At 41.1% G+C, this 19,302-nt stretch overlaps 1 protein-coding gene across 2 annotated transcripts in view; it reads right to left on the bottom strand.

Annotated features, from left to right (window-relative positions):
* Positions 1-19,302, bottom strand: part of arhgef10lb (Rho guanine nucleotide exchange factor (GEF) 10-like b) — a 38,549-nt gene that overhangs the window by 3,646 nt on the left and 15,601 nt on the right. For both annotated transcript variants that reach the window (XM_085259077.1, XM_085259078.1), the window contains exons 11-20: positions 19,033-19,199; positions 17,524-17,639; positions 11,998-12,125; positions 11,778-11,878; positions 10,890-11,011; positions 3,396-3,482; positions 2,839-3,062; positions 1,973-2,130; positions 1,694-1,836; positions 335-506 (exon numbers count right to left, since the gene is read on the bottom strand). In XM_085259077.1, coding sequence (XP_085115203.1) covers positions 335-506; positions 1,694-1,836; positions 1,973-2,130; positions 2,839-3,062; positions 3,396-3,482; positions 10,890-11,011; positions 11,778-11,878; positions 11,998-12,125; positions 17,524-17,639; positions 19,033-19,199 — 1,418 coding nt within the window. The remainder of the gene's footprint in view (positions 1-334; positions 507-1,693; positions 1,837-1,972; positions 2,131-2,838; positions 3,063-3,395; positions 3,483-10,889; positions 11,012-11,777; positions 11,879-11,997; positions 12,126-17,523; positions 17,640-19,032; positions 19,200-19,302) is intronic.

Raw genomic sequence — 19,302 nt, 5'->3', positions numbered from 1 at the left:
ACAGTAACTAGAGCTTAAAATAGCTATGGGTTGTGGGATTTGTTGAAGAGGCGAGTTTTGAGAAGTTTCCTGAAGGACTCCAGTGTCGTGCCATCGTGAGTCTCATATGGGAGAGAGTTCCAGAGGGTGGGGGCTGCCACACTGAAGGCTCTGTCCCCAAAGGTATTAATAAGGTTGGTGCAAGGGACAGAAAGGAGACCCATTCAACATGACATCTGAACATTCAGGCAGTGACAACAATATTCTAGAAATGCCAAACACAGGTCTAAAAGCAGCTATGCTGTATTCTTGGTATGCCCGTCTGTCTCGGTGACAGTATCGTTTTTGGCCTTGCCTGGTGACAGATAGTTGGTACGGGTGGAGATGTTGATTTCCTGCAGTTGTTGCAAGGTCTCTGTGTGGAACAGATGAATGGAGGATCCTTTGGTGAAGGCCATCCAAACACCTCCACCTGAATGGACCATATGGCTAACATGGAAGTCTGGATCTGAGTGGGCTTCGAAGCTCTGAAACACAGAGAGAAAGGGTTAATCTGTGGCTTATCTGTCAAAAAAAATATGTCAGTTGGTTTCACAAAATGTGTCATATGACTCATTTTGTGGAAAATATTTTTTTAGGAAGACACGGTACATGAATGTTCTGAAGAATATTTTAATTCATGTAAACAATAATCTGCTGGTTGTTCAGTAAATAAAGCTCTTGCCTAGTTGTGACTGTCATCTGTAGTCATCTGTAGTATTCGGGTAAGTGTGTATGCTGAGAATACATATTTACTAGGGGTGGGACTCGATTAAAAAATAATCTAATTAATTAGAGGCTTTGTAATTAATTAATTACGATTAATTGCATTTAATCACACAAGAAACCTCGCCCCAAAGTGCAAATTTTTTTTTTCATTTAAAAGGGTTTTAGCGGGCGACAGAATCAAATAATACACATGGATGTGAGTATTGTAAACTAGAGCTCTTTTCATTTTTTGGGAAAAAAATGAAGCATTTAAACTGCATTTCAATTCAAAACAGAGAAACAAAAATAATATCCCTGGTCAAAATTGGGCAGACCTTTGACAACCGTTTGATATTTGATGCTCTACTGTGAATAAAATATGGATTTATGAGAACAAATCATTTCATTCTGTTTTATATACATTTCACAGAGTATCACAGCTTTTTGGGAATCAGAGTTGGAATCCAATCCAGGCAGTATTTTCCTAAATGTGGTTTACTGTTGATGCTGACCCATCAAACACATTTAACACTTACAGTTTTATTCTTCTCTTGTAGAACTGGTCATACTTATTGAGCTTACTTTGGGCCTTGACATAGCCTGTCAGTTCACTGTCTCTCTGAAACAAGCCCTTTTGTCTTATTTGCCTTAAAAAGCAGCTTTGAACAGCAGGTAGGTGGGACTGTTGAGCTGGTCTGATAATTTAGTTTTGCATTTGTGGTGGATTATACATCCAAGAATATAAAAAATGTCTGAAATGCAATAGTTAGAGGACTCTGAAGCTTGAGCCGTTGGTTCACAGGAATCACTTGTAAAAATGCCAGCCTCATTATTGGGTCATTTTGACATGGATCCACCACTGTAACAGTATACACATCCATTGCAGAGCACAAGGGAAAGTGTAAAGTGTAAAGTAAAGTGTAAGTGTAAAAGTGTTCTCAGTGTGCATACTGAACAGTCAATATACCTGCATGCAGAGGCTGTCTCCTTGTATGACAGTGACTTGGTTTTCACAGCTGGCCCACATAGTGTCTTCAAGTGTCAGCAGACAGTAGACCGGCTTGGAGCCAAGAGACACTAGCTTGCATGAATCCACATCCCACAGTCGCTCTGACAGGAAGAATTAGTTGGTGGTTTAGAACCTAATTTGAGCTCTGTGATTTAGCTCCTACTACGCTAGTGCATGACCTCATTAGTCTGACATGCAAACTCGCATCATGTGAGAGTGGTATCTGTGACAGCTCACCTCCAGTTTTTCTGTGGTATATAGCTACTTTGCCATTAGCCAGTCCAGCAAAAAGGAACGACAGTAAATGTTTGAGGCAGAGCACTGGACAGTTGTCAGGGTTTACCAAGGTCAGCAGGCACTGAACAGCTGTGTCCACACTGCTCTGAACATGGATACTGGAAAGACAAGCAGACAGAAAAGTCACATATTACACATGGGGCCAGATTGTTGCTGTTGCTGCTGTAACAAAATAACATAGCTCTACATTAGTCTTTCAAAATCTCATAGTACAATCTGCTCAAAGAGATACATAAGAAAATTGAATGTCATTACCTGATTTCATGCTTTTCATGTAAGTTTTAAGGTTGTCTTTGATTATTTATTTATATATTTTTTTTTTAGAATAATGTATTTTGCAATCAACTTGTTTTCTTAAGCCTTTTTTGTGCAATCCAAATCAAATAACAGCAGAGTACCACATTCTTTCAGTTTATAGCAACATAAAATTACAAAATGGGTTTAGACATCCTTTTTCTGGGGAAAAAAATAATAATGACATAATCAGCGTAAAAACTGCCTGGTGCAAACCTCGGCATGAATGAGCAACTGTAAACTCCCACAAAAACATATGTCAGCAGCAAAAATAATTGTTTTTAGCAGCAGTGACAAAAGAGGGTTCATCCTGGCCTTAAAACTGGTCGATGAAGTGAAAGAAAATTGATGATATTAAAAAAAATGGTTCAATATTTTGAGGAATTGTCTTCTTCTTTTTTTTTTCTAAACTTACAATCGTTAGTCAAATATAACAAAACTGTGGTCCAAACAATACTTAATGTTCCGACAGCTATAAAACTAAATAATGTCCTGTGTTGGAAAAGACTGACCTGCCATCCTGCAGGCCAACACAGATTATGTTTCCTGTCTTGGCTGCCCTTGGGCCTTTCTCAGTCCCCTCCTGGAGCACTGTACTGGGGCACGGCTCCTTCACATACTCCAGGCAAAGGACTGGGGCTCTCAGTGGGAGGGTTTTGACCAAGCGAGCACTGGCTCGGTTCAGAGAGAAAATCTCTACTTGCCCATGGTTGGAGTTGCCACCTCCACCAGCAACCTGAAGACCATGACAGGAGAAAAGTAGCTTTGCTTATCACAAAACAAAACAAAAAAAAAACCAACAGTCAAAGCAATTATGCCATGGATCCGTAATGTACCAATAACAGTGTGTCTCGAAAGCACAGATTTGAACAGCCAAGGTTTTATACATAAGTTCTTACAGCAGGGGGACAAGCTTACCCCAGCAGCAGAGCTAACACCGTGGTAGTGGTTATACAGACATAAAACAGAAACCGCACTGAATAATGCATTCAAACATACAGATCCACATAGGAGCAGGTGAATACTGAATAAAAAAGATGTTTTCTGAACAGTGGAAGCTTAAACTCACCCAAAGGTAACCCTGTGGCAAGGATGTGCTGGCAGTGCAGAAACCAAGCAGTCTGGACTGAGATGGGCTGTGAAGAGCTGCCTCCAGCTGGCCAAACATAGCAGACATGTTTGAAACATTAATAACGTTATAAATCATCTCTAAACAAATAATTAATTAATGAAACAGAACAGATAAACAAATTATTCAAAGGTCAGTTCAGTTATTAAAACAATAATGTGTTAATAAATTAACATATTTAATTAGTGAAATGCTTTCTCATCTCATACAGCTAAAACTACTCAGTATCACTCATATATATATATATATATATATATATATATATATATATATATATATATATATATATACCTTAGCAATCCTTATTCGATTCCTGCCTGGGGCGTCTGTATCCAGTAAGGGTCCTAAGGCTAGACCCCCTATGCTAAGTGAGCCTACCGCAGACATGAGTGAGACAGATAAATACGAAGGCATGCCGGCTCGGATGTTGCCCGGATCAACAAGGTCCGCGTCAGGTGTTGAGGAACCAGGGCACCATGACGACAAGTGGGCTACTGGAACAAGAAGGCATTGGTGGGCAAGAGACGAAAACAGGGCGTTGTTGGAATGCTACTACGCAAGTAACCCTGGCGGAAGGGGCTACATGAATAGGATGAGGGATGTGTTCCAACATTCGAAAGAAGGGACTGCTATCACAACTAGAGATTGACGAGGTACAACATAAATGCTACGGCAAGGAGGAGTCAGGACTCCAGGTCAGGGGGGAGATATCATCACCCCCACCCGAGATTGGGTACATAGCCCCAAGTGCGATAGGAGAAGGATCGTTGAGTGCGAGAGGAACTGACCTGAAAAATAGGATCATGGCCAAGCTTGAAACCTGGATCCCCCGTAGCCGGTTACCAAGATTACGTGAAGTACCCTCAGAAGGTCTGCTAGATGATGTTAATGCAGCACTACGGACGATACCTACAACCACGATTACTGACACTAACAAGCTGATCTACAATACGGCAGCAGTGATCAGTGAGATGCTTGGCTACAAGTTGAACAGCCACAAGGGGCAGTACCCTCCATGGAGAAGGAGGCTAGAGAGCAAGATCAAAGTAGCACGGAGGGAGGTTAGCCAACTAACGGAGTTGCAGAAAGGTGCGGCAAAGAAGGTGCATAAGAAATACATCAAACTGTCCTTACCTGAGGCCTTGGAAACTGCCAAGCAAAGACTCACAGCCTTGGCCAGCCACTTGAGGAGGTACACCAGAGAGATAGAAGGCAGGAGAATAAACCAGCTGTTCTCCACGGAACCAGCAAAGGTGTACTCTCAGTGGCAAGGGAACAATAAGAGAACAACACCACCAAGGCTGGAGACAGAGCAATACTGGAAGAGCATATGGGAGAAGGAAGCAACCCATAACGGCAATGCTCAGTGGCTAGTGGATGTGAGGGCAGACCATAGCAACCTCCCTGAACAGGGTCCAGTAACCATCACAGTGGCAGATATCCAAGAAAGGGTCTCCAGTATGAAGAACTGGACAGCACCAGGGCCCGACATGGTTCACGCCTACTGGCTGAAGAAGCTGACTGCACTCCACGAGCATCTGGCAGCACATATGAACCAGCTGCTAGTTAACGAGAGACACCTGGAATGGCTAACCGAAGGTCGAACGGTCCTGATCCCCAAGAAGGGACCGGTCCCATCCAACTATCGACCAATAACCTGCCTCAGTACTACATGGAAGCTCCTGTCAGGCATCATATCGGCTAAGATGAACAGGCACATGGGTCAATACATGAGTGGGGCACAGAAAGGGATTGGCAAGAATACCAGAGGCGCAAAATACCAGCTACTGGTAGACAGAACAATCAGCCGAGACTGCAAGGGGGATGTGGCGTACAACACTAGAGGCCAACTCCAAGCCCATAGCACAAGTCACCATCAAGTGTGGGATCTACCAAGGAGATGCTCTGTCCCCACTGCTGTTCTGCATAGGCCTGAACCCCCTCAGTGAGATCATTAACAAGACTGGCTACGGATACCGACTACAGAATGGAGCAGTTGTCAGCCACCTCCTGTACATGGCTGGACAAAGCTGGACTGAAAGACAGCACAGAGGCGCTAATCATGGCAGCACAAGAACAAGCTCTGAGTACAAGATCCATAGAGGCTGGGGTCTATCACACCAGGCAAGACCCCAGGTGCAGGCTGTGTAAAGATGCCCCAGAGACAATCCAGCACATAACAGCAGGGTGCAAGATGCTAGCAGGCAAGGCATACATGAAACGCCATAACCAAGTGGTTGGCATAGTGTACAGAAACATCTATGCTGAGTATAACCTGGAAGTCCCAAGGTCAAAATGGGAGATGCCCCCAAGGGTGGTGGAGAATGACCGAGCTAAGATCCTGTGGGACTTCCAGATACTGACGGACAAAATGGTGGTGGCTAACCAACCGTGGTGGTGGTAGACAAACATAAGAAGACGGCCGTAGTGATCGATGTAGCGGTTCCGAATGACAGCAATATCAGGAAGAAGGAACACGAGAAGCTGGAGAAATACCAAGGGCTCAAAGAAGAGCTCGAGAGGATGTGGAGGGTGAAGGTGACGGTGGTCCCCGTGGTAATCGGAGCACTAGGTGCGGTGACTCCCAAGCTAGGCGAGTGGCCATAGTATATACAGTATTCTGGAGAAGGTGTCAAATGTTACTGTGTGTGTGTGTGTGTGTGTAGATTTTTTTAAATTATTACTCAAGTATAAAAACAATAATAAACACAGCTGCAATGTTTTGGTTCTGTAACCTTTATTCTATCATTACTTTATTAGAGATTAGGTGTAAGAGTTGTTTAGTGTGAATAATTAAATAATAGTTTAATACAACATCATATTGTGCCTTGTACTTAGATAGACAGCAAGTAGAGAGTGATAGATGAGATGAGGAGATGGAAGGAGGAAGAGAGGCAAAGAGTGAGTGTGACAAAGTGGGTGAGAAGACCATTTGTCTATATTCTTAGTTAACATTCTTGTTTTGATTTAACCATATTTCACATGTAATCTGCAATAGGCAAACATCTACTATCTCGGGTTTGTTTATGTTTTGCACTTTTACAGATTATATAATATAACATCTTGGTTTAAATCAATTCCTACAAGTTTGTTAAGTTAACATGTTCTATATTTCAACTGTTAATTTGTATTGTTTAGAACTTTCCTTACGTACCTGTCTTCTAGAAACAAAAGGAGGAAATGTAGTTTTACTTCCTGCTTTATACCTTCTGAGTTCATCTGAGGTCACAGGAAGAGACCAAGTGCAGAAGGGGAAGAACTCTTATAATTTAATAAAGTTGATTTTAGAGGGTTTATAAAGAAATAGATTTATTGTTGTGATATGTATTGATTACACCACAGAGTTTGTTGCCAGTAAGGAGGAGTAGTAGAGGTTTGAATATAATAATGTTCATCTTACCTACTTACTGAATGGAATAGTCCAGAGGAGAAATTGTTTGGTTAAGTGGACTATTTAAGCAGAAGAACTCAGGTGTTTCGGGAAGAAAGGTTCAGGTCAGTGTAGCTGTGTGCAGTTTGACCTTAATTTCCGTTGATTTAAGTTCAGTTATGTTTATTTGAACTGAGTTAATTTGGAGTTGAGTTTGTTTCTTTGTAAATATTTTTTGGGTCACAAAATACCATACCATACCATACCATACCACCTTTATTTATGAAGCACTTTAACATAAAAACCAGAGTTCACAAAGTGCTGTACATGCTAATAGCATAAGTAAAGAAAATTAAAATGAGATAAGATAAAATAAATAACTAAAAAACTAAAATAAATTGAAACATGTTAAAACAAATTGAGTCAACCCCTCTAATCAATGCCAAAGGCTTCAGCGAATAAATATGTTTTAAGAAGACTTTTAAATTCAGAGAGAGAAGAGGCCTGCCTAAGATGCAAGGGTAGATCATTCCACAACTTTGGAGCAACTACAGCAAAAGCACGATCACCTTTAAATTTATACTTAGTTTTCGGTACCTTAAGGAGCTGCTGATTGGCGGACCTAAGGGAACGGGCAGGTGTATATGGTTGTAGTAGCTCCGAGAGGTAGGGTGGGGGGGCAGGCCATTAAGAGATTTAAAAGCAAATAAGAGAATTTTAAAAACAATCCTAGAATGTACATGTAGCCAGTGGAGTGAAATTAAAATTGGGGTAATGTGCTCAAACTTTTTTGTTCCAGTTAAAAGACGTGCTGCAGCATTTTGCACAACCTGCAGGCGCCTAATGGACGCATCACTAACCCCAAAATAAAGTGCGTTACAATAATCCAGCCTAGAAGTAACAAAGGCATGGATTACTGTCTGAAAATGCTGTTTCGATAAGATAGGCTTTATTTTGGCTAATTCCCTCAAATGAAAAAAGCTACATCTTACAACAGCTCTGACCTGGCTTTCAAGTTTAAGATTTGCCTCTATTTTAACTCCCAGATTAGTGATGACTGGTTTAACATACTGTGCCAGTGAACCAAGATCTATAATAGTGGCCTCAGAAGCGCCACCAAAAACCATCACTTCTGTTTTCTGTTCATTAAAATGTAAAAAGTTCAAAGCCATCCAGGCCCTTATTTCATCAAGGCATCTGAGCAGCAGGTCTACTGAGAAGCCATTTATCTTTTTAAGTGGGAAATAAATCTGGGAGTCATCGGCGTAGCAGTGGAAAGAAATCCCATGTTTCCTGAAAATAGACCCAAGGGGTAGGAGATATAGAGAGAAAAGAAGCGGGCCTAAAACTGAACCCTGTGGGACCCCACATTGAAGAGAAGCAGCAGAGGATACAAACTCCCCTAGTTTCACAGAGAAAGTTCGCTCTGCCAAATAGGATCTGAGCTACTGCAGTGCGGTACTCCGCATACCCACCAACTGCTCTAAACGGGAAATTAAAATATTATCATCCACTGTATCAAAAGCAGCAGTTAAATCTAACAGCACAATGATAACACAGTCACCTGAGTCATTTGCCAAAAACACATCATTAAAAACTCTTAAAAGGGCAGATTCGGTACTATGTAAAGCTTTAAAACCAGATTGGAAAACTTCTAAAATACCCTGTTCTTCTAGGAAGGACATTAATTGCTTGTAAACTACCTTTTCAAAATGGTGAATAAATCACTTGCTACACTGGACAGCATCAGTCTCCTGCACTTCTTTGACCGCTTAAGTCAAGTTCTACCACAGTGAGTCTATTAGGGTACCTGGGTCATTGACCCAGTGTTTTCAGTTCTTATTTTGTTTTATTACTGTGAAGGTTTTGGTTTCTGTTTTGCATTTTGCATTTCTCTTTTCCCCAGTTCTTCTGTGTGTGATTTTGTAGTTCCTAAGTTTAATCCCATACTCCCTCTGTTCTGTGTCCAGTCGGTCTGCCCTCAACAGCCCTCAACAGCAACATTGCACCTATCAGGTAAAACATAAACTATGTTTGCTTTGCATTGTCCCCACCTAATGACAATGATAGTGTATGATGCGCTTCCACATTAGATTCTTGATGAATGTGTGTTGTTTTTATTCAGCCTGGTTCTACAGGGAGTGCAGAATTATTAGGCAAATGAGTATTTTGTCCACATCATCCTCTTCATGCATGTTGTCTTACTCCAAGCTGTATAGGCTCGAAAGCCTACTACCAATTAAGCATATTAGGTGATGTGCATCTCTGTAATGAGAAGGGGTGTGGTCTAATGACATCAACACCCTATATCAGGTGTGCATAATTATTAGGCAACTTCCTTTCCTTTGGCAAAATGGGTCAAAAGAAGGACTTGACAGGCTCAGAAAAGTCAAAAATAGTGAGATATCTTGCAGAGGGATGCAGCAGTCTCAAAATTGCAAAGCTTCTGAAGCGTGATCATCGAACAATCAAGCGTTTCATTCAAAATAGTCAACAGGGTCGCAAGAAGCGTGTGGAAAAACCAAGGCGCAAAATAACTGCCCATGAACTGAGAAAAGTCAAGCGTGCAGCTGCCAAGATGCCACTTGCCACCAGTTTGGCCATATTTCAGAGCTCCAACATCACTGGAGTGCCCAAAAGCACAAGGTGTGCAATACTCAGAGACATGGCCAAGGTAAGAAAGGCTGAAAGACGACCACCACTGAACAAGACACACAAGCTGAAACGTCAAGACTGGGCCAAGAAATATCTCAAGACTGATTTTTCTAAGGTTTTATGGACTGATGAAATGAGAGTGAGCCTTAATGGGCCAGATGGATGGGCCCGTGGCTGGATTGGTAAAGGGCAGAGAGCTCCAGTCCGACTCAGACGCCAGCAAGGTGGAGGTGGAGTACTGGTTTGGGCTGGTATCATCAAAGATGAGCTTGTGGGGCCTTTTCGGGTTGAGGATGGAGTCAAGCTCAACTCCCAGTCCTACTACCAGTTTCTGGAAGACACCTTCTTCAAGCAGTGGTACAGGAAGAAGTCTGCATCCTTCAAGAAAAACATGATTTTCATGCAGGACAATGCTCCATCACACACGTCCAAGTACTCCACAGTGTGGCTGGCAAGAAAGGGTATAAAAGAAGAAAAACTAATGACATGGCCTCCTTGTTCACCTGATCTGAACCCCATTGAGAACCTGTGGTCCATCATCAAATGTGAGATTTACAAGGAAGGAAAACAGTACACCTCTCTGAACAGTGTCTGGGAGGCTGTGGTTGCTGCTGCACGCAATGTTGATGGTGAACAGATCAAAACACTGACAGAATCCATGGATGGCAGGCTTTTGAGTGTCCTTGCAAAGAAAGGTGGCTATATTGGTCGCTGATTTGTTTTTGTTTTGTTTTTGAATCTCAGAAATGTATATTGGTGAATGTGGAGATGTTATATTGGTGTCACTGGTAAAAATAAATAATTGAAATGGGTATATATTTGTTTTTTGTTAAGTTGCCTAATAATTATGCACAGTAATAGTCACCTGCACACACAGATATCCCCCTAAAATAGCTAAAACTAAAAACAAACTAAAAACTACTTCCAAAAACATTCAGCTTTGATATTAATGAGTTTTTTGGGTTCATTGAGAACATGGTTGTTGTTCAATAATAAAATTATTCCTCAAAAATACAACTTGCCTAATAATTCTGCACTCCCTGCATGTGCCCCTTTTTAACTTTGAGCACCCACCCCTTCAAACATCTCTGCACGGCCCTGGTCCACACATAGCAACAAACCATTGATGAGTAGTTTGTTGCTATGTGTCTTTTGGACTGCGGTTACCCACTTGTAAGAAGGCCAGTGAAAATACTACATGGGAGGAAACTGTTCAGGCTATGAGGAATGTGTGGACATGCAGCAACGCAGGGGAAGAGCTGGTGAAGCTGAAAGCAGGAGGTCAGGATAGTCCAGCTGAGATTGAGTCACCACAAATTTCCTTCATTTAATTAAAGACTAATCAAACACAGACTCTAAGTGAAACATTTTTGGACAACTGTATTTGTCATCAGCAACAGCTCTCTCACCTTCAGAGTGTGTGTTCTGGAGGAGAAAACCGAAAGTTTACAGGTAAGCAGTGGGCAGCTTAACAGAGCTTTCGTCTTCCCATCTTCTTCAGCACATTCCCAACCTGATGTGTTTTCCTTTCCTGACCAAACAACAGACACGCACGCACACACAAACATTAAAGACAAAAACTAACAACTTTCTTAAACTGTCAAAATGCAGACTTTGCTGTATGATAATGATGATGATGATGATGATGATAATGATAATAATAATAATAATAACAATAATAATAATAATGATGGATTGCATTTATATAGCGCTCATAGATCCTCAAAGCACTTTACAATTCCACTATTCATTCACTCTCACATTCACACACTGGTGGAGGCAGCTACAGTTGTAGCCACAGCTGCCCTGGGGCAGACTGACAGAAGTGAGGCTGCCATATCGCACCATCAGCCCCTCTGGCCAACACCAGTAGGCGGTAGATGAAGTGTCTTGCCCAAGGACCCAATGACCGAGACAGACAACGCTGGGGATCGAATCGGCAACCTTATGGTTACAAGATGAGCTTCCCAACCCCCTGAACCACGGTTGCATGTATGTAGTAACTTTAAAGTTGAAGACAAATACAACTTATGATTAAAATTAAATGTAAAATTAATTTGATGATTTATTGGTGAATTAATGTCAAACTCATGTCTCAGCATGAATAGGCTGCAAATTTCAATTTAACCTAAAATTGGCTTTTATTGTTTTACAGCATTTATCAGCACTGCTAACTGGTTGGTAGTTTTTAGGTGAAGCACAAATCTAAAAAGATTGTGAATCTGAGTGCTCAGAGTATCAAAATGCTATGCACGCAGCAGTCCATTTCCACACTCCACACACACAATTAAACTTACTCTGGGCTATCTTGGCGAGGTGAAGACGGTTCACCCAGGAGATCTTACTGAAGGGGTTGGGAGTGTTGAAGACCACCATGATGCTCACTGGACGACCAGACCTGTCAGGCATAGAAGATATGACCACATAATATTCAAACACTTTCACACACCTCTGCCTGGTAAAACCTCACTGCCCCTTCTCTAAGTCTGCTTTGGATATGGACCTCTTGACACTTACTTGTCAGGTTTGCCTGGAACAGATAGGCGTAGGCGACACTTGTTGGCGTTCTGGATCTCCTCCTCCTTTAGACGGATGAGCCTCTGCAGAGCCAGACACCAGTCCTGAGACACTGTGGTATTCAGATTCTGGCAGGGAGATTAAAAAAAAGGGGGAAATAAAGGATGGACCTCACTTGCTTGGGGTGGGGTTGTGTTTTGTTTTGTTTTTATTTATAAACAAATACGGCAGAGGTGTGGTCGCTTGCTCAACTGCAGGTGCTGCAGTGAACTCAAGGGTCGGTCCCAGGGAGGTTGGAGAGACGGGTGGAGATAATTTATCTAACAAGGTTTTTCCCTTTTTATAATAAGATCAGAGACAAGAGGAGAGGAAGAGTGTACCGAACTGGGAAGAGTTATATAAGTGCAAAATCAATAAGAACCCCTAACACAACCGCAACAACAGTGTGTTGGGTTGCAGTCTTTTACATACACATTCAGAGTTTTAATCAATAATGTGCTTAGACATACTGCTGCTCACTGATGATCACCTTTTCTTAACCTACAATTCTTTCATATAATTTTATGGTCATTAAAAGCTGTTGAGCCATACCATTTTCTCAATACTACTGTAGGGTCCTACAGTATATAGCACCTTGATGTGAATTTTGTAAAATGTGAATTGAATTGAAAGTGAGAGCTTTAATCATCTACCTACTACTCTGCACATCACCCATGTTCTTAAAAATCTGTCCTGTACTATTCTTCTTCATATGTATGCCTGGTTTGAGATAGTAGGCATTAATGCAGTTATAGCTGTCTGTCCAAAACAGCTTGCTATTATGATATATTTATATTTAACTGGTTAAACAAAACAATTATTATTAATCAAGAGGACAATGAAGTATTACAGTTTTTCTTGATTGCTTAATCACTATAACCAATCTTGTGAACCCAAATTTCAAAACCATAATGCCACTTTCCAAAAAGCACACCCATTACCCTGAGCTATAAACACTATGCCCCTGCTTTACCACATGAGTCAGATGTGGTGAACTGTTACTGCAAAACTCTACACACAAATCCCTACATTTGTCAGTGCTGACACCATGTGGTCACTTAGAAAGCACTAGCAGTCAATAATGCTAACTCACATCAGCACAGTTTTAGCTCAATTAGCACACAATTAACGAAGTGGAAACACTAAAAGTCAAAATGTATCACACACCAATCAGAAACTTTGATAGATAGACAAAAGCGGCAAAGTCAGCTCATTCAGGTTTGAAACAATGGATCCAAAGACATTTCAAGGAGGAGGAGGAGAAGGAGGTCTAGGACACCAGGGAGGAGGAGGTGGAGGAACATAATTGGCCATTGGGCTATTGTAAATGCCCCCTGGTCAGCGTGGAGGGAATGTTGCTCCCTGTGCCGGCATCAGCCAACGAGGGGTACACCACTGCCATGCCATTCTAGGACCCTATAAATAAGGGGACCATATTTTGATTTCCAAAAGGAGGACACTTGGCCCAGTCATGAAAAACTTTATTTACAGTTTTTCTGAATTGCTAAAACACTAAACCCCATTGTAAAAACTAAATTGTCAACTATGAAAACTCTTTCATCAAATCAATCTCACAGTTGCCAAAATCTTAAACACTATTTATGTGGTTAGGAGACCGTTGGCAAATCTGAATCTCCCGTTTACCAAAACTCTCTAAACACATTCTCAAACACAAAACACATTTAGCAGTGTGGTGCACTTGTATCCAGAATGGTGCACACAGGCAACAGAAGTTAAACACAACTAACACACTGTTTTCATCATTAACTCTCTACCACTCAAAATGGAAAACACATGTTGCAACCTCTTCTTTTGTTTTTTGCTAGATTGAATACAGCTTCATCCACGAAGATGTATTCATGAGGCCTAACCATTGAGTCAAGTACACAACAAACTAATTTTAGTTCTGTAAATGAATAGTATGATGTATACATGTGCTGTGTATACAAGTATACTTATAACTAAATTGTTTTTTGTTTAGAATTGAAGGATGGCCACATGAGGGTGGAAGGACATGAATGCGCTCACAACACCAGGAGACACTTATTGTGGATATGGTCAATCAGAATAATGGAATTCGACTGCATGGAACACAGCAGTGGATTATAGAAAACAACATACATGTTGAATCTAGCAAAAAGGAGAAGAAAAGGTCGCAATGTCATAGGTCAACGTACCATTATTGAACTGCCTGGCCAGCGTGGTGGAAATGTAACTGTGCTGCCATCAGCAGCTATGGGGTTCTCCGCTGTCATGTTACTGTTGGGCCATACAACACCGAACTTCTAGCAACATTCCTGGATGGTCTACAGGATGCTTTGCTTGAGCAGAGACATCGCGAGCAGGCAGAGCATCCCATATCATTTGGGACAATGTGAGCTTTCACCGAGGTCCAAAAATATGCAACTGGTTTCACAATGAGCAGCATTTTATCAATGTGTTTCTTCCACCATACTCTCCCTTTTGAACCCTGTCAAGGAGTTTTTCTTAGCATGGAGATGGAAAGTATACGACCGAAATTCTTAAACACAGGAAAATCTACTTCAAGCAGATTAAATTATCTGAATATGCTGTAAAATATTTTTTTTTATGTATATGTAACTTTTTTTATTGCAGTTCTTTTTTCTTTTTTTTTGTTAAAATGTGAGTACAAGTATAAATGAATGAATAAATACACATTCTTTTCCCGCTTTCTCACAGTGTTTTGTATTTATTTCTGTAGTGTGTAATAGTTGCTAAGTTGTGTTTGCACGTTGGCTGGTTTTGTGTGGTTTTTGACAGTAGTGCTTGATTTTGAGAAAAGTTTAAATAGTTTGGGGTCAAATGTTTGGTTTTGCAAGACAAATCAAAGGTTTTGTGTGTGTAGTTTGAATTTTACAGTTTGTGTTTAGTGTTTTGAGACAAAGAGATGAGATTTTAGGAAATGTGTTTTAGCAATTCAGAAAAACTGTATTCTGGTTGCTTAAAGAAAACGTTAACATATTTAAATGATGCCTTCTATGTGCGGTTAATGAATGGTGAAATAAAAAATATCACATAGGCTTTTACAAGTCAAGTGCAAAAAAAGAGGATGGTTGGTCACCCTACTATAACACTATGCTTCTCCTTGCTTTTCTTGGTGGTCTGAGACAACATATGTTCCAGTGGGACTGAGGGGAACCAGCAGCCAGAGCAGCCTCACTACGTTCTTGTTGTCAGCTTCCATCACGCTGCTCTGGTTCGAGACTGGTTTACCAATAACCCAAGGTTTTCTAACATCTTTCTGCCTGCATACTCTCCCTTTCTAATCCCGAGGAGTTATTTTCGGCATGGCAGTGGAAAGTGTATGACAGAGAACCGTATGCCCGTGTATATACATTGGTTGCGTCTTTTGTGTTCATCATGTGAAAAGGTTTTTGAGGGTAAGAACCAAAAGCAACGTAACTTGTTTTACATTTATTGCACCAGTGTGTACAACTATGTTGTCGTGTGTGTGTTTTTGAGGTCTTGTGTGTGATGTCTGTGGGCAAAGTTTGGTTTTTCAGCAAGAGTGAATGATTTTGAGTGTAGAGCTTCATTTTGACCTGACAATACGATGTTTGGGAAATTGGGTGAGACATTATGGATTTGTGCTTACTGTTTTGGGGATACAAGGCATAGTTTCAAGAAATGTGTTTAAGCAATCGAGAAAATCTGTAAGCAATCGAGGAAAACTGTAAAATGAAATCAGAACAAATCTCTTTTACAAAGTGCTAACACTTGCCAAATATGACACCAAAACTAAAAGGTGTGATTTTACATAGTGTGACAGTGTTTCCATAAAATTTAAGAGTGAAATTTCAGAAGGAACACATCAATATATCTGTCGATTTATCGATGGAACAGCAGAAAAGCTGTGATCAACCAATCTCTATATCTCACATGCTTTCAGAACACTTTTAGGAAGACATACCTGCTGCATAAAGCAGCAGGTTTCAGGCCCCTCTTCTGTGGAACCAGCTTCCAGTTTGGATTCGGGAGACAGACACTATCTCTACTTTCAAGATTAGGCTTAAAACTTTCCTTTTTCCTAAAGCATATAGTTAGGGCTGGACCAGGTGACCCTGAATCCTCCCTTAGTTATGCTGCAATAGACGTAGGCTGCTGGGGGACTACCCTGATTCATTGAGTTTTTCCTTTTCAGTCACCTTTCTCACTCTCTATGTGTTAATAGACCTCTCTGCATTGAATCACACTTGTTATTAACCCTTTAAGACCTACCATAGAACCAAGTCCGCCAGAGCTTATATTATATTTTTACATGCTGTGGAGCCATTTTTGGGAGCATTTCAAGTTGCTATACATCAATACAAACATTATAGCCCAGATTTTAATAATATGTATTCATTAAGTGCATAGTAATTACATAAATTGCAAAAAAGTGCAATAAACTACAAAAAAATTTAAAATCGTTTTTGATTTTTTAACATATATTTGTAGTTAGAGAAATTTAAGAGGCTTATCCCTCAAAACTGTAAATACAAAAAAGTTGCACAAAATAGTTTCCCACCACAGGAAATGTATTTTGAGTGTCTTCATAGTTTTATTTTTGAAATACACCAATTTTTATACACTGCAGGAAAAACGAAAATAAATATTATACTGCAAATTTGCAAAAAGGCAGCATATGCATCAAAATAAACTATTTCCAGCAGTGCAATATGAGTCCTAAGCATCCCAGAAAAGACACAGAAAGTCATAAAGTCAAAGATAACTTTTAAAAAGAGCAGTATAGGCCCTGAGGCCCTGATCGCAAAAAAGACTACATTTCCGCGAAAATGACGTCACTTCCGGTTTCGGGCAGGTAATGGCGGAAATGCAAAAGTTCGCGCTGACGTCTATTCCAACGTAGGAAGTGTTATGGACAGCTGATCGGATCGGTAAAGCGTGTTTCTGGAATATTATGTTTTTGTTCCTGCAAGCGCTTTTTATGCAGTTTTTGCAAAGCTTTATGTGGAAGGAAACCGTGACCTAGGACAAGCTGATGGCATAAGATGTAAGTACAACTCCTCCGGTTTCATATGCAAAAAAAATTTTTGCGCTAGCTTACGTGGTTGCAGTGCTACTGGGATTTAAAAATAGTTACGCATAACAGAGCGTTCCCGCTCCGATCGGCTCTAAAGGGTTAATCTCTGTCTCTCTTCCACACCATGTCTTTATCCTGTCTTCCTTCTCTCACCCCAACCGGTCGCAGCAGATGGCCCCGCCCCACCCTCAGCCTGGTTCTGCCGGAGGTTTCTTACTGTTAAAAGGGAGTTTTTCTTTCCCACTGTTGCCAAAGTGCTTGCTCATAGGGGGTCATTTGATTGTTGGGTTTTTTCTGTATGTATTATTGTAGGGTCTACCTTATAATATAAAGCGCCTTGAGGTGACTGTTGTTGTGATTTGGCGCTATATAAATAAAACTGAATTGAACTGAATTGAATTGAATTCATAAAGCAAAGTGAAAATAATAATAAATATTGTTACCTGGTAGATTCCGTGGAGCGTGCCAACCAACAGTGAGACCTCCTCCACTACAGCCAGGTCATGCTGCAGCTCTTCCAATTCCTGATACAATCTTGGAGGGCCAAGCAATACTTTACCTGAAACACATACGTGGTCACATTTAGCATCTATGACAGCTTTGTACCAGGCATCTTCAGTATCAGAGGGGACCTCTGGTGGGTGCTTGGGGAAGTCCCCCTCTTATGCCAAAGATTCCCAAGCCACTGCAGAGCACCACCCCGAGGGAGGCCAGAACATCTAGCCACACGCCCCAGAACCAACAAGCACATGCATCGTAGTCTAAGGAGCTTGGAAAGAAAAGCATCTGGACTTCTTTAGGCTGCTTGAAGACGTTTCACCTCTCATCCGAGAAGCTTCTTCAGTTCTAGGGTCAAATGGTGGAGAGTCCCAGATTTAAACCCCATGGGGGTATCCCCCAAGGAGGGACAAAGGACCCCCTGATGATCCTCTACCTAATCACATGAGCCAAGGTGTGAAAATGGGTGTGGCTCATGAAAGTTATGCAGTTTAATGTCTCATTGCACTCTGAAATGAAAGCATAGTACAAATACGCAATTGGAGTAAAAGAAATCATGGAATCAATTTATAGACCAAAATGTATTCTAAACTTTTGACTCATCAAAGTAGCACCTGATATAACAGCTGAACACAGCCGTGGCTTCTTTCTACAATAGAAATCAAATATTCTCCCATATCTGTAGCAGAAGTTCCCATAAATGTGGACCTTGTAGGTTGCTTTGCTTCACTCTTCTGTCCAGTTCATCCCAAACCAGCTTGATGGGGTTTAAGTCTGGACACTCCGTGTTTTCAAGCTCACCACCTTGTTCTTTGTTCCTGAGGTAGTTCTGGCACAGCTTGGATCTATGTTTTGGGTCATTATCTTGCTGTAGGATGAACCCCTGACCAACTAAGCTCATACCAGAGGGTACTGCATGGTGCTGCAGAATGCTGTGGTAGTTGTTTGGGTTCAGGGTGCCTCTCACTCTGGTAGTGTATATATTGCTTTGCACTCAGAGCGCATATAAATTTCGATTTTCCATTTTATATAAGAACATTAGCAGTGCAGTGAAATAATTGTTTTATGCGTTCATGTTCAGAAATAAAAGTCAGCAATAATCATAGAACACAAGCATCACTTTCTGTGTGGTTGTTCAGTGTGCACAGCCTGTGTTTATATTTTCTGCAAACATATATTCAATTAGTGCTGTCAGCGTTAATCTTGTTAAAATGACATTAACACCATAGCACCATAACACGGACAGCACTAATATATTCATATCAGTATTCTATAGAAAGGCACACTGTTGTGATTCTGTCATAATTATGACTCCTGGCTCAAGACCTTTACACAGTACTTTAAAACAGATAGCTTGGAATAATTCCCAATCAAATTCTTAATATTTGCTTGCTTTTAGTATACTGCACAGCAATCTGTGTGGTAGCTCAGATAATGAGATGTGGATATGATACCAGTGATGCTGGCAGTAGAGCTGTGACATCTGGCTGTGATGACACCGTCTTTGCCCTGCAGACTATCTTGCCCCACCTCCACCACCTGAGTCTGCAGCAGAGAAGCACTCCACTTCACTGTGTACTTAGGACCAACAGGAACCAGGGTGTTGATGTCAGGGGGACCCCTGGTGGACAAATACATTGCAAACATTTACAACAAGGGACTGGGGGTCTCAGCAGGACACAACAGCTATGGCGTAACTGCAGCTTGTCTAGGAAATGTTTTTC

This window comes from Mchenga conophoros, linkage group LG20, assembly GCF_057382185.1.
Source record: "Mchenga conophoros isolate Kocher_MC1m ecotype Shallow Benthic linkage group LG20, M_conophoros_male_GT1.1, whole genome shotgun sequence".
NCBI classification, from domain to species: domain Eukaryota; kingdom Metazoa; phylum Chordata; class Actinopteri; order Cichliformes; family Cichlidae; genus Mchenga; species Mchenga conophoros.
The sequence above is the reverse complement of the archived record's forward strand: the minus strand, read 5'-3'. Positions and strand labels throughout refer to the sequence as shown.